Raw genomic sequence first — 15,587 nt, 5'->3', positions numbered from 1 at the left:
GCTTTATCCCTCTTTCTTAGATTTTGTTTTCTAAATTAATGACTCCCTTTTTTTTGTGATAACCTGTTATATGGGCTGTCCCCATCCTCACTAAATCCATTTTATATTCCTTTAGTAAACACTAAAATAACTTACTGTACTAAGGATGTCTGAGTGAGTGTACGGTAAAAGTAAACTTTGTTTATGTAAACTAAACCTGTAAACCTTCCTACTAAGCAAATACAGTATTTTGGCATCAGAGATGCATTCACTGTAAATTGATTGCTCTTGGGCTCAGGACCAGCTGTGGTTGCCACAAAGTGTAGATCTGAACTGTGAGGTGAAGCTGAACTTTCCATTTGTCATTGCTACACATGGGAAAACCTTAACTATTCCATAAGTATTAGGTATTTTTGACAGAAAAGATCCCTAAATTGCCAAAGCTACTATGATACAGGGAAATTATCAAATGCATTACATTTTTAACATTGGCTGTGTGTAAATGCTGCAACCAGTTTCTATAACGGGTTTTAAATTTTTAATTGTCAATTGATCAGTATTTCTGATTGCAGTGGATTTGCTGTCTAAATATTTTAAAAGACTTTCTTCAGACTTTAATTCTAAAATTCTGTGTAGCTTGTCAGGTTTGCTAAAGATGAATAATTTAAGTGAGTGTATAGTCAATAAAATGTGTTAATCAGGGAGATGGGCAAGATTTACATATTCAAGCTTATCCTCAACCCTGTCTCCTCAAGGCTAAGATTTTTAAAAGGAAGTGAATAGTCTATGCTTTAACAAAGAATACTGTGTTTTTACTAAAAGGATTGAATAAAGAGTTGATTTTTCTATTCAGTGAAATTGTCTTAGAGAAATAGAATGAATTTTTAGCATCTAGACTTGGTCAGTGAAACATAGGATTTTCAATCTGCTTTAATAAAAAACAATACAAGTTTTAACGATGGAGGTGCTGTGATTTGTGTTTTCTTCCTCCCTCTACACAGGTGGGTTTGTTTTAGATTCACACAGTGTGTATAATTTAAAAGCAGATCAAAAAGCTTGTTGTTATATTAACTGTTGTTTTTTTTTTTCTTTTGACTTCAATTTTTAAAGGTGTTTCTTGTACTTGTCCAGGGAACCAGTTTGATTCAGCGACTTATGTCAGTTGCTTATACATATGACAACTTGGCACCTAGGTACAATATCTTTTTATTTTTGTAATAAAGCTTATCAAGTGTACACGTTTGCATCGCTTCTCTAAATAGCTAGCTCTTTCAGTTGTAGTCCCTGTTAACACTCATGTCAGAAATTTAGGTCTGTAGGCATTAGACTTGCTTTTCTTAGTCACCTCTTCTGGCAGTTATCCTGTCCTTATAGCAGGAGTGAGAGGGAGGAGAGTGGCCAGACCTTTCAATGGTCAGGGTATACGGCATAGAGCAACAAACAATGTAGGGTATGCTGTCATAAATTCTCATGCCAAAACTACTTTGTTCTTTCTGTAGCCATTAGCAGTCTCAATTTCAAGGCAACATAAAGGATAAATAGACTTTTAAATTGTTTAGCCGTTTGCCAGTTTTGACTTACTTTTTCTCCATCCTAATAACGTTAGCTTATTACTGCTGAAATTACCCTTGCTGTTTTAGCGAGTGTACATGTACTGAAGGCAAAATTTTACCTTCAGAAATGGGCTCTTAAGAGATTTTCATCCTTTTTGCCTTTTGTCCTGAGAAAAGCAATTCTGTTTGAGACTGCATCGTGACAGTTGGACTAATGGTGGGGAGGTCAAGGGTTTTTGTTACATTTGGTGTTGTAGAATCACTGGATTCCAAGTAATGGATGGTGTGTTTTACCATATTTTAAAAAGTTTGGTAAGGACGTTCAGAGCATTTCCAGTGAAGTCTGCAAATGTGCCTGACTTTAACCTCTAGTGGAGTTGCAGGCATATTTTTAAAAATATACAGTAGGTTTTTGGTCTCATAACCTTTTATTCCAATTTATAAAAATCTAAGTAAATAAATACAAACATTAAAAATTTGTTTATAAAGTTTGCAAATGTTTGTTTGAAGTGCGGTTCTTTATGAAGAACACTAGCTTTCTTCTGTATGGGCCAGTTCTTAGTTCTGTTTTACATCCTCTTTTTTATATGAAATAAAGAGGTTGTGGGTGTTTTTTTGTTGACTTTTTGTCTTGTAGTCAGTACAGCTTTAAGGTGGTGACTTGAAGATTTCCATAGTTTTATTATTGTTGCTAATTTTGAATCCTGCAAGAACTGAATCCTTTTAAGATTAAAATTTTAGCTTTCTTAGTGGGTATTTAAGAGTAACTGTGTTGTTATTTGTGTGTACTTGTATTTCTAAGTGATAATCTGTTATGTTCTGTGATAAAGTGCAAACGGCTTTATCTTCTTCCTGTTCAGGGTGTTGAAAGCTCAATCTGATCACAGATCAAGACATGAAGGTTAGTGCTGCAAAACAGCTTTATGTCGTGAACTAATAGTAGTGAAAACATACTGAATGTAACAACTTACATGTTTGATTTATTCCACCATTAGAACGCTGTAAAATTGTGTTCCTTGGTAGTGTGAGGGCTGTTATAACCTAGGTTGGAATACACAGAGAGGTCCCAGATGACTTGCCTGGCTCTCCTTCTATGGAAATGGTTTTATGTGAAATGAAATGTTGTACTGTAGCAGCCTTCATCTCCAGAAGAGCTGGTTTCGATTGGAAAACCAGCTGTAATTCTTATCTTCCAAAGAGCAGCATCTGTAACACCATAATAGAGTCAGCAACAAGGACCTTTATTCTGGTTTACAGAAATCATGCTGGGTCCAGCATTCCTTGGAGCTCCCCCGTCTATCCCTCCTGTGGAGGCTTCTTACAAAAAGTCTAAATGACCTGTGTCAGATTAAGGCTATATCAAAGTAATTGTCAAAAGTACAGCATAGGCATGCATAAATATAGGTATGTCCTCCTGGGCTTATACATTGTCTTCAGATTTGCCACTTTTTGTTGCCTTTTGGATATTAATGTCTATGAACTTGAATTCTCAGTTAACTCTACGTATCACCTACTGAAGTCTTACTTTTAGCTGTTAAGAAGAAAGGAACAGATACACTAGTTAGTCCAGGGAAATGTTCATGTTAAGACATGATGCAACCCATTAGCAAAGTACCAGCTCGCTGCTTAAGAAGTAGAGATGCAGGAAAGGATTGTGCCCCAGATTGGTAGTACTTAGAGTAATCTAATTTAAGTGTCATCACTAGTGCAACAGTCGGTATTTAGTAAGGGTATTGGTAAAATTCTGAGTTTAGGTTATATCTTATGTGCCAGTAAGGATTTAGTCTTGTATGTTAGTATAACTGACATAAATGTATATGTGCTAGAACTGCGTGACTCTTCAACCTAAAAAGCCTACTCTGTTAGTTACGGTGTGATTTATTTAATCATTTTTCAGTCACTCATTATTCAATGTGGCTCTTGGTGAGTTGGGCTCACTGCTGTTCCTTGGTGAAATCCAGTCTGGCGGACAGTGATCATTTGCAAGACTGGCTAAAGAAACTTACCCTTCTTATTCCAGAGGTATGTTAAAGGAGAGGTTATTGCGTTACTAATTAGTGCATGATATGGAACAAGATTAACTTTGGTTTCAAGCTGCCATTAAATTCAAAACATGTTATTTCTGCTAAAAGTAGGCAGGATCTGACTCAATTACTTGCAATCCTGTTTAAGAAATAATCAGTTGTAATTAAAATACCTTGTAAGAAGGCACATTTGTGGTTGATTGCAGGCCAGTTTATAAACTCTTGTCTTTGTTGTTGGCTTTTGTTTGAAGGTAGTTATTTATTGTAGACTGTTGAAGTTTCTGGGTGATGCTGTCTAACATGGATTAGTCTAAATGTACTTCTCCCATCATGCTTTTTGTAATTTTTCAAAATGAGGTGAATGGGAGTTGATATAAAAGTTTTATTACTGAATCTTTGCTTAGCTTTAAGTAATTTTTCCTGATGTAAGAAAAACTTGAAAATTGCATAAATACATCCGTAGCAGAAAAGTTTTGTATTTACTGGTTATTGCTTAAAGGTGCGATATGGACATGATGTGGTAATTATTTTCTGCTGCTTTATTACTCAAGCACACAAAAAGTTTATGGGCTGACTCCATCTAAAAAACTTGGAAAAGAAAGAGCACAAACTTCCAAGGCTGCTTTAGAGATAGTCTGTGGATGTTTTTCTTAAGAATAAAAGAAAGAAGAAAATAATTCTTCTAGTGAAATTCAAGAAATTAACCGTATACTTAGGAACAAGTCAGTGTAAGTTCCAGCATAACACAGATTTCCCTAATTTGCCCAGATGTGATATTTTCTCTTTTAGTAACTGGCTAGTTTAGTAATTTTTACTAAAGGGGCGCAGAAAAAACAGCTTTTTTGTTAGCATGGTATCTTTTGCATTTTTCTGTAAGTAATTTAAATGTGTGTTATTTCTAATACATGTTTTTAGAAAAACATTTTCTACCTTGATAACATGGTAGATATTATGAGAGGAATTTACTATGTATGTATGAAAGAAAAGTCAACAAATGAAAAAAGTCTTCTAGATATTGTATGTAATAATTTAATTCCTTTATTTTTCATGAAGACTGCTGTTCGCCATGAGTCTTGCAATGGTTTATACAAATTATCTCTTTCTGGTCTGGATGGGGGAGACTCAATTAATCGATCCTTTCTGCTGCTGGCTGCATCAACATTATTAAAATTTCTCCCTGATGCTCAAGCTCTGAAACCGATCCGGGTAAGAATTTAAGAAATTACAAGACTTTATCAAAGTTCTATTTAAACTTACTTTTCTTAATTTAAAAGGTAAAATGATAGCATGTTATCTTTATGTCTGACATACAGTTTCTGTTACACTGAGATACTAAGATTTCTGGCTTACATGCTTCCAGAAACTTCACAAAAATAGTTAAAGTTGTGACACTACAGTAATTTACAGCTTGCCTGTGCTTGGAGAAATGCAGAATAGCATTTAGGAAGTCCTCTTGTTCTGGAGTTTTAGTGTCCACATAACACACTGTTAGGGAATAATGGTTGTGTTTTCAATATATGCCTTGATTTCCTTTTAAAATGTAGTTAAGTTCATAAATAAATCAGTACATTGTTTTATGTGTGCAGGGGTACCCTTTGTTGTGGCTGAATGTCATTGTGCCCCAGTCAATTGCTGCTGGTTTTCTATTGGAGTGTTATTGTCCTCGCAGCTCTACTAAACAGAAGAGATTCTGTGGATGCTGTCAAAGCTGTGTCAGGAGAGGTTCTCACTGTTAATGTGTGCAGGTTAATAGAGCTGGTTTGAACTAACGTGGATGATTTTGCCTAAAGCAAATTGGGAATTGTAGACGTAGCAATGCATAGCGGGGGAGGCTGTGCTGAGTTCAGCTGATGTGGCTAGATCCGAAGGAGAGCACTTGTATGGACTTGTATGGCAGCAAAGTGTGAACCCAGATTTTGAGTCTGTCAGGCAATTATTCTTTTGACCCTGCGTGGCATTTGAATTCAGGTGAGAGTGGTTCATTCAGTTTAAGTCTGCTTTCGTTTCAGACTGCTGATATTTTTAAAAAAAGTTTAAACAATCTACAGAAGATTTTGCATTTACTCATTTTCAGAAGAGTTTAGTTGTATTAACCAAAGTTAATATATATATACACATACATATGTATATACACACACACAACCGAAGTTGTGTTCAGCCAAAGTTTCTCAAGTTTTGTCTGGTCTAATACTGAACATTTTGCAAATTGCAGTGGGTAGGATGGAGTCAATACTATTGTAATTTCTTTTTTAAGGGTCTGGCAGATCACCTTGACAATCTTTCAAGAACATTAATAAATAGTGCAGAAGGAAAATAGAACATGCACTGTTACTGTTGTAAAATAGACTGTTCTTGTCTTGGATTATCTTAAATAGGGACTTGAAGAAAGTAATAGTCTTGTAACAGTTACTGTGTTTACTATGTTTTTGTAATACACTGTTGTTTTGTCTGATGTACTTCAGAACAAAAGCAATTTCTTTTCACAGATAGAGGATTACGAAGAAGAAACAGTGCTGCGACCAGGTTGTAAGGAATATTTTTGGCTGCTGTGCAAACTGATTGATAACATACATGTCAAAGATGCAAGTCAGGTAGGTTTTGCTTTGCATTCATATGCATATTTCCTTTTTTGAATTTGGGTATTCAGGCCATTTTTACTTTAGTATGAGACATTTTTACTTAAGAGATGGTGCACTGATGTGAACAGCTCTTGGATCTTTCCTAGATCCTAGCTTTCCCTACTCTCATGTGTATTCAGTAGCTCTTGGCTAAAGGAAGCTTCAGATACTGAACCTGTAGAGTCAAGAAGGGGAGTGGGTATCATACACAAAGAGTGTGAACATAGGTGATGGTAACAGACATTGGGAATACTGTAACTGTCTCGTGAGATTCACCTTTGATAATTTCAATGCAGTCTAAGGAGGAGGTAATCAAGTATTTGACTAAAGCTGAAAGAGGAAAATATTTCCGTTAACAGGCACCTAGTGCAGGTTAGGAAACTTATTCACGACTTCCTCACAAAAGGTACCTTTTGTACAAACTGCTTGTGCTGGCTGGTGGCCCTACGTGCATAATCTGTCTAGTTCATTCTCAGTGTTGTGGCAGGAGTGTGGGAGGGAAAGGAAGATAAAGCCTGAATCCTGGTTTCTCCAGAATGGAAGAGTCTTGTCCTCTCCTGACTCTGGATGTTCCCAGGAGAGGCAAAAATGTTGCTTCCCCCTCCTATTCCTCTGCTCAGTTTCCTTCCATTTCTGGTTTATAATTGAATCTCTTAGCTAGGCTACAGTTCTGCCTACATCTTCTGCATGTTGCTCAACCAAGAGATGCTAATGGGACTTGTCAATCTTCTGATGACAAAGTGTGCATTCTTGTGAGAAATAACAAACATTTCTCTTTAAAATAGTACTATTCTGCTTTTTTCAGTATGGAAGAGTGTATTTGTGGGATCTAGAAGCGAAAGAATAAATTACTTCATTTTAATGGTGCAGCAAAGTTTCATCCCACTTATAAAAACGTATTAAGACATTGTTGCAAACATATATGAAAGATGAGTTTTAATTGTCTGTTTTTCTATGTGCTATAACAAAATTCCACCCAAAAGCATAACCATAGTTTCAGACCAGGCTTATAAGTGGTAATTCATGAAGTACATAATTATTTTCTATTTATATTCCATTTTCTTTAATTTTAATCAGACGACACTGCTTGATTTAGATGCACTAGCAAGACATCTTGCTGACTGCATTCGGAGGTAAGGTTTGCTGGCAGTAATTTTACTTGTAAGTTGCATTGTATTTGTTGCTAGTGGGACAGAATTTTAATACTTCTTTTGTATATATGTGTATATATAGCAGAGAAATCCTTGACCATCAGGATGGTAATATAGAAGATGATGGACTCACAGGACTACTTCGTCTTGCAACAAGCGTTATTAAGCACAAACCACCCTTTAAATTTTCTCGCGAAGGCCAGGTAAGAAAAGGACACAGGACCACGAAGAGATCAAAATAGTGTCATCTCTTGTCACTACAATTTCTTCATTTCACCTTTTTTCCCCCATTTTGATTGCAGGGCTCAATACATCATATTTCTAGCCTTAGGCCTTACTTCCTAGAAATTTTATTTGTTTTCATTTATTTTGTTCTTCATTTCATTTATTATTATTGTTATTTAAAAGTTTTTAATATTGATCAGCATTGATTGGTTTAAGTCATTAACAACAGCTGCTTTTTGATCATATCGTGGGACAGTTGTGATTTCAAAGTAGCTTTTAAGCTCCAGATCTGCGCAGGGGATGATACCTTTTAGAAGAATATTACGTTCCACCTATGCTTGTGAGATGGGAGAGTGGCTAGGCAGAGGAAGTTGCTAAAAAATTTCTACTTTGTGTTTCGGGGCCACATTGTCTAAAAATATACAAAACTTCATTGTGTAAAAGCTGATTTCAGCTGATGTTTTTTTTCCTGTAGACTTTACTAAGCTTATGATTGGATCTTTAGTGAGGTTTCACCAGGAAAATAGTCCCCCTGTATCCAATGATGTTGTATATATCCTGTCTGTTTAGTGTCTCTGTTATCATAAAGTGGCCCTGAAGATAATTACACTGTCCACAAGTTTTAATTGAGTTCACACTGTGCACTACCCAACATAGTTACATTGCTGACAGCATTTTGAAAGACTACTGCTATGTAATTCTCCTGAAATAAGTGGTTTTTAAGTATGGAGAGCTTGCAGGTGAAATTAGAGCAAGAATTCAGTTTGCAGAGTACAGTATGGGGTATACAAAGGTGTGCAAATAACAGATTTGTGTAGCTTAGATATAAGAAGTGTAAGAAGAAAATGAAAGGGAAGCTTAAATAGAGAGGAGTGATACTATACAGAATCCTAAAGTACATTGCATGTATCACAGGGATGCCAGAAATTTGATTTGAAAAGTGGATGAATGTGAACAGAGCAGTATCCACAACAAACTTCTCAAAAATAATTCGGCTTTGCTAAGAGACAGGGACTTGGTACATTTTCTGAGACTAAGTCATGATCTAGTATTAATTTTTTTAATTCTATGGACAATTAAGAATGCTTATTAACTGCATATTATGAAGTGCAGTAGTGAAGAGTTTTGTGTTGTGTTCAATGCAATAGAACAGGATTGTGAAACCACGTGCTTCCCTCTGAGCAAAGGCTGATGAAAAAATATCCAGGAAAATACACTGGCAAATACTGAAGATAGTTTAGACTTTCCCAGAGGATTCTGAAGCTCTGCTGTGCCTTTTTTTCCCTACAGATTCCTTCTCTTACTAAGTAAACAAAACTGTTGTTCAGCAAATATTGTCAAACTTTTAAAGCTCACATCTTTTGACAGCAATGACTATTTGGTGTACCTTCTCTGATGTCTTTTATAGATAATCACTGCCTACCTTATTCTACACTAGGTAGACAAAAATACATTTTTTTAACTTATACTGGCTAGCACATCTTCATTAGAAAGGTGTATCTTAAGGCCATTTTGATTGTAGAGATACATACTTTTAACAAGTTTGAGGGTTTGCATTTACCCTCTGAGTAAAATCATCTATAGCATTCTTTGTCTTCCCTGGTCCAATGTATCAGAATTCAGTCAGCAGAAATAAAAAGTTGAGAATGTTAATCAGGAAAAGATAAATTCGGATCTCTCTGAAGTTGCTGCTTTTCTAGTCTGGGACACCTTAAGGTGGCTTGTGTGTTAAAACACCTGTTGGAAAAAAGCCTGCTGCACAGTGCTAGGCTGCAGCTGAAAGCACAGTCTAAAACTCCACTTAGTAGATGTGCCTGGTCTGCTGATGAGCTGCCATCATCTATGCCTGCCAATTAGCTTAGGAATGAAAAGGAATCGGACTGCTACCCTGCAAGCACTCCTGATACAGGCTAACCACCAAGAAACTAGGTATCTACCTATTTTTAATTTTATGCATTTTTTTTCTTCAAAGTGTGGAGAAATCTGGAAGAACTTTAACTATACTAGCCAGGAGAAGACCCCTCTGTATAATTTGGCTATAAACATAAGACCCAGGTTGTAAGATTTTTATATTAGGACTATAGGAATCTCCTCGTGCACTGCAATAACACTTTTTATGGCAATTTTGCTCTGTACTCTGCAGAAGGCCATTTTCTGAAATCTTTAGAATTTAGTTAGATTTTTACAGCAGAGCCTGCTTTGAAATATTAAAAGGCTTCTTAACTGAGCATACCTGAATGGGGAGGTTCAGGAAGGTAATTTTTTTAATTATAGTGTAGAAAATGTAGAATGAAGTATGGTAGCTGGATTGGTAGCCTGTGCTCTACAAATGGGGTAAGAATTCTGTCCCTAAAAAAATAATTTGAGAAGGTATCACTGGGGGGAAAAAAGCAATCAAAATCCTGAAGAGGTAGAGGGTTTAGTGTCTGATTATGTAGACAACTGAAATGATACACTACTGATACGACTTAATGATTAAATACAGTTTGTTAAGATTGCAGGCACTTTACAGAAGCGATGATGTGTAGGCTATCATCAACCTTAGACATAAAGTGTGCACATGAATTGGTGGTTGTGTAAGGAAATTTGTTGAAATACTGCTTTATGAATTCTGTTCAATTTCTTCTGTCATGGTCTCTCATTATACCACTTAAATGACTAACAAGTAATGTTCACTTCATAGCTGAAAGGTGGAGGAAAGCCTTTTCACCATTCTGCACTTTGAAGATGTAGTTGTGGAAGAGTGTGACCACCTGTTCTTACAGACCTATACAGACCTTTTTTTTGTTATCCTTTTAATATTTTACTTCTGGTTTAAGTTTATTAAATCAAATTGGCTACATAGAAGGAAGGTACTGAAATGAAAGATCCATCCATTTTTTTTTAGTGTAGATATCTGGGATAGTAAAAATAAATATGTATTACATACTGTCATTTACCATCCAAAGGCAACCTGACTTAGTACAGCTATGCTTTGTGCCTCTTACAGTTCCACAAATATTCCAAACATGAAACAATACAGAAACATGTTTACAGTATGCATAGTACATAACATAATGCATGTTTTAAGGTCGTGATTCATAAAACGAGTAGAGTGATTAAGGTTATGTGCTGTCTTTCATCTTTCACTAGGAGAAACTAGTCTTAAAGTTACTAAAAATACATGTGTTTGTCAAATTATCAATCATGAATCGAGCATAATTTGTTGTTATTTTTTCAGTGGACATGTTTCTTTTTAGGCTGTAATATGGTTACAGTGCACTTTATGTAGTATAAAGTAATTCAACAAATCTGTTGAAATTTGTAATTCAGAACTTGTATGCAAATCAGCAAGCTTTGTAAATGACAGAGGTCTAGAAAGTCTATAGAAGTTTCTAGAAGATTGTTAATACATGACTGTTTTCTTTTAAGAATGTGTTCAAACTGCTATATATGCCGATTGAACTGTTTTACAGGAGTTCCTGAGAGACATCTTCAATCTTCTGTTCTTGCTGCCAAGTTTGAAAGATAGACAGCAGCCAAAATGCAAGTCACATTCTTCAAGGGCTGCTGCTTATGACTTGTTGGTGGAAATGGTAAAGGGGTCCGTGGAGAACTACAGGCTGCTCCACAACTGGGTCATGGCACAGCATATGCAGTGTAAGAACCTTTATTGGTGTATGTAGCTTTTGAGTAGTTTGTGGAAAACTGGTAGATTTTAGTTTTCTGTTCATTTTGCTTTTGTTTTGAATTCTTGGATTTATAAAAGTTCAGTAGAGAGCGTAAGAATGTACGTGTAATATGGACTGCCGTTCTCGAGACTGCACGTTTATGATGGGGACAGCTAGCCACCATTGTGAACAGTACTGCGATCACGGAGTTTCCATTTCCTCCTGAAATACACCAGAAGTGTCTGCATTTCTTGACTTTCTACAAATAACAGTCTGTTAAGAATGTGTAGGTAGAAACTGGGAAATGCAGAGGTGACGGAGAGCATTTTTAGACTTAAACTGAGTAGTCATACTTTCCAAAAGTAGTAATGAAGTAACATGTTGTTGCTGCTATCACTGCTCTTAAAATTCCACTTTGTAGCTCTACTACATATCCACCATCACTTATGGTAGCATCACAGAGCAGATGTGGGCAGCTTTTGCTCACCTAGCAGATGAGTGGATTTAATCCCATGTACAATTTTCAGATCATCTGTTCTTAAATATGGGTTATTTAAATTATGTGGTCCTGTTAAATGACACTGACACATAGATAACATTGTTAGAGTGGATCTTATGTGTTTCATCAGCTTGTGCTGCATTTTAATTTCCGTTCTCCCTTTCTAACATGAAGAAACATGGTATGTTTATACGTAAACCAAAGTATATAAACCACACCAGGGTACTGTAGATGCGTTGGCTGTTAACAGCGTTGTCATGTTTGCAGTGTCTCTGATATCTTTGTAGCTGACTTCAGTCTGTACCCAGATGTCTGCATACAGCGCTAATACAATTTTGTTACGCCTCTTGGCTTTCATGCTCCCCGTGTTTTGGAAACACAGTTGCTGTGCATAATATGTAAATTACCAAAATTTGAAGTTAGTTAATATTTTAATCTTTCATTTGCAAATTCTCATTATGCATTTTTAGCTTGATAGATTTCCTTTCGCATGCCCGGTTTAAATTCCTGTAACCTGAGGATCTGTAATTTATTATAATCTATGGAATTGATTTAGTGCCTTACAATTCAGGAAGCAAAAGAGAAATCTGGTCGTAATAACGTTTTGTGTTCTGTACTCGTATGCCTGGGGCCTTCTGAAAAGCCTCCAAAGTCTCCTCTGTTCATGGAAGATATTATGAAGAGGAATATATTTTATGAAAATATCGGATATTTCTGTTTGCTGCAAGTACGTCATCTGCTGCTGAGGTTGTCTTGTATCTCTCTAGGTGCAATCATTCATTTTTTACAGTTAGCATTTTCCTGGCTCCAAATCCCAGTAATTCGTAGGTGCTGAAGTTTTCTGTGACATTTACCACAGTTGTTACTTTCTTCCAAATACTCTTGTCTAGATTGTTTGTTCTTTCCTGAGTTCTCCAGAGCCATCTGGTCTGTGCTCCTGCTCCATATTCAGTGTATCTCAGTTTCGTGAATGTTAATTTTATTACAAGTGGCAGAGTGCCATTGTCTCTTTCTGATGTGCAGCTGACACAGGACTTCCAATACCTTGTTTGGATCAAGTCTTGTTATTCCATTGGTGTGACCCAGAGATTCTTAAAACTGGGCTTTTCCACTTTGCTTATCTCTGTAATCTTATTAGTCTTTAAAAATCTTAGTCTTAGGCCTGTCTCTCCTTCTTCTTAGAAACATTAAGGAAAATATTATAAACTTCTATCCTGTCTTTGGTTTTGATGTTTTAGTTTTGTGGTTCATTGGAGAAATTTTCGGTCGCGCGGCTTGTGCGGTTGTTGTCCCCTGGTCTCACCAATTGCCATCTCTGCTATTCAACCATTTTTTCTCACACTCCTAACTGAATGAAGCCAGCATGCTCTTAAAAGACAGTTTTAATTTAATGAAGTAAAATAAAATTTTCAGAAAGAAAACCTTATTAAAGAATATCTAGTATATTTTTTCCTTGAGGTAAAAAAAAAGGATGTTGCTAAGACTTTATTCTGGCAGTCATATTAAAATGTACAACTGTATACTGTTCTTCAGACTTATACTAGTATGAATAATGTAAAGTAGTTGTAGTAAAGTTTTAATTGCAGCAGCATTTTCTTTGACATTCCCACTAATGTAACTCCCGTCATTAATGGATGGAAGAAGAGAATGATTTGCCTGCTTTTTTTCTACTTCACAGATACAGTGTCTTTACCTGAAGGCAGAGGGGATGCCTTCATGCCTGTTGTGGAAGTGGTACTGTTGGAAATGAACTGCTAAGTAGCTGATGTCAGCTGACTTTTTTCCTTGCTTTTCTCAACAGGGAGAGCTAACAATTAATGCAGCTCTGATATTACTGAAGGAGGGGATTTAGATACCCTCTGTTGTTCATAACATTTCTTGCAGAGTTTTGGAGTTTTGCTTTCTTTAAAGACCAAGGCTAAGAACATCCAGTTCAAAACAGTGAAACGGGACCAGCTGCTTTGCTTTCTGGGAAGTTTAAGATAGTGCCTGATGTTGTGTCTGGAGCAGAAGCGTGATCAGAAAGTGGAATATAGAGAAATACGTGGTCATTTGAAGAGGAAGAAATTCGGTTTTATTTTGCTTAAAATTGAATGTGAATATTGCAAGTTCAGTTACAAGTTTCTGTATCTCTTCCTGAGAAAAGGCTGATTTCTATAACGAGATGTTGAGAAATAAAGAAGATAGACATAAATGAGGCTCAAATTTACCTTTCTAGTTAAGATCAATGTGAAGGAGAAAAGTTTTTATTATGAAAATGAAGACAGTCACTTAAAAATCCCAGGGTGGAGAAAACAGAATCTTCCTGAGAAATTCCTTGTCAAATTTCTGAAAACCCTTTGTCAGATTGAAGTAGGACAAAGATACTCCCAACTGTTCTCATGAAGTATAAAGAAGTCATCTGATTTCTTTCTAATTATAACTTGATAAGTAAGCAGAGTGATAGATGCTGAGCCCTTACCTCAGAAAGGGTGAATTAAGATGTTGCAATTTAAGGATTTCAGTTAAGGGAGGGAATTTTGTGGTGTTCGGCAGTGCTAATTACTGTCTTTAGGAGATTAAATGTGGAGGAGAGCTTAGTTTCAACTGGTCGATCAGCCCAATGTAACCAGGTAACATGAGGTCACGCTACTGATTTGTTGAAACAAGAGAATTTAAACGCTTTCCTTCCCTACTTGAAGCTGCAGGGCGAATAGTTGTTTTGATGCCAATGCCAAAATGGAGATTACAACAATTACTTGTTGTGCAACAGAACGTCTTCTGGGTCTGGTCTCTGAAGATGTGAGGATCTGTTTGGAGGATGCCAAATAGTTTCCTGAATTTATAGCTGGTAATATGAATTGGGAAGAATTCTTAGTGAGCCTTTAATCTTTAACAAAATAATTAAGGATTTAAAATATAGATCTTGAACCCACATAACTTAGGTGGATTGTAAAATAAATGCAGGCTACTTTTTTGCCTTTTTTTTCCCCTGTATCTCTGAACATGTACTTCAATAGACGTGCTGAATTATTTGTAGGACACTGTGCCTTTTAGGAGTATGATATCCTTGGGAATGAATAGCAAAACTAGATGCACTGCAAGTTTTTGTGTCAAAGGAAGGATGGGCTGCAATGAATTTCTTTGGACACTGGATTAGTTCCTCTGTAATTAGTTAGCACTTGTGTCTAGTTGCCTCTGCAGCTCAGATGATTAATTCCCCATTCTATTCTCCTGCGTGGGATGCTAGAAAGAGAAGCCTGTCAGTGTCTAGAAGCAGTACTAATCACTTACAAATGGTTTGTCTAGTCTGGTTACCATCTTCTTGACTGGCAGATGAGAACTTTCCCATTCTTCTGATTTCTTGGCAGCTATATCAGAACAAGGCTTATTAAGAAGAGTCTGTCAGGCTTGCCTAACTTGTCTAGTGCCATGTGTGTAAGAAATAGATTGCTACATCTGCTATGAAATACAGAGGAATAGAGAACTTATGTGGGGTGGGGGGAGGTCTTTTCAATTTGATTCTCTAGGAAATTTACTTCTTGCTTACCTCTATTTTCCTTGTAGATTGCAGATTTCTTTGGTATGTATGGCTTTGAAATGCAGTTAAAAACATCCCTTCTCTTCCTATAAAAAACGTTCCCAAGTTTATTCAAGCCTGCGTATAGCCAACCACTTCATTTCACTGCACTTTTGTGTCTTATCTCTGATAAGCCTCTATCTATTTTTTATACTGGTCAAAAAGATCTTTTGCTAACTTTGCATCTTCTGTAGTAATGTCATTCTGAAATCAGCTTCTCTTCTGAAAAGAAAGGTCTCGCTTCATGTGTGGTTCTCTCTGATACCAAATCCGTCTTTTGTTATGTGAAGGGAAGGCTCTCTGACTTGAGTCTCTGGGTGCAAAGGCTC

General features: G+C 36.4%; 1 protein-coding gene across 11 annotated transcripts in view; it reads left to right on the top strand.

Annotated features, from left to right (window-relative positions):
* Positions 1 to 15,587, top strand: part of USP34 (ubiquitin specific peptidase 34) — a 134,369-nt gene that overhangs the window by 78,727 nt on the left and 40,055 nt on the right. For 10 of the 11 annotated variants that reach the window (XM_040611623.1, XM_040611619.1, XM_040611622.1 and 7 more), the window contains 8 exons: positions 1,090 to 1,172; positions 2,393 to 2,433; positions 3,430 to 3,554; positions 4,610 to 4,762; positions 6,043 to 6,147; positions 7,252 to 7,307; positions 7,408 to 7,528; positions 11,006 to 11,189. In XM_040611623.1, the coding sequence (XP_040467557.1) occupies positions 1,090 to 1,172; positions 2,393 to 2,433; positions 3,430 to 3,554; positions 4,610 to 4,762; positions 6,043 to 6,147; positions 7,252 to 7,307; positions 7,408 to 7,528; positions 11,006 to 11,189 (868 nt within the window). The remainder of the gene's footprint in view (positions 1 to 1,089; positions 1,173 to 2,392; positions 2,434 to 3,429; positions 3,555 to 4,609; positions 4,763 to 6,042; positions 6,148 to 7,251; positions 7,308 to 7,407; positions 7,529 to 11,005; positions 11,190 to 15,587) is intronic. The other variant, XM_040611616.1, reaches the window with a different exon arrangement.

The sequence above is a fragment of the Falco naumanni genome, chromosome 12 (assembly GCF_017639655.2).
Source record: "Falco naumanni isolate bFalNau1 chromosome 12, bFalNau1.pat, whole genome shotgun sequence".
Taxonomy (NCBI): Eukaryota; Metazoa; Chordata; class Aves; order Falconiformes; family Falconidae; genus Falco; species Falco naumanni.
Note: the sequence above shows the minus strand (reverse complement) of the source record. Positions and strands in the feature narration are given on the sequence as shown.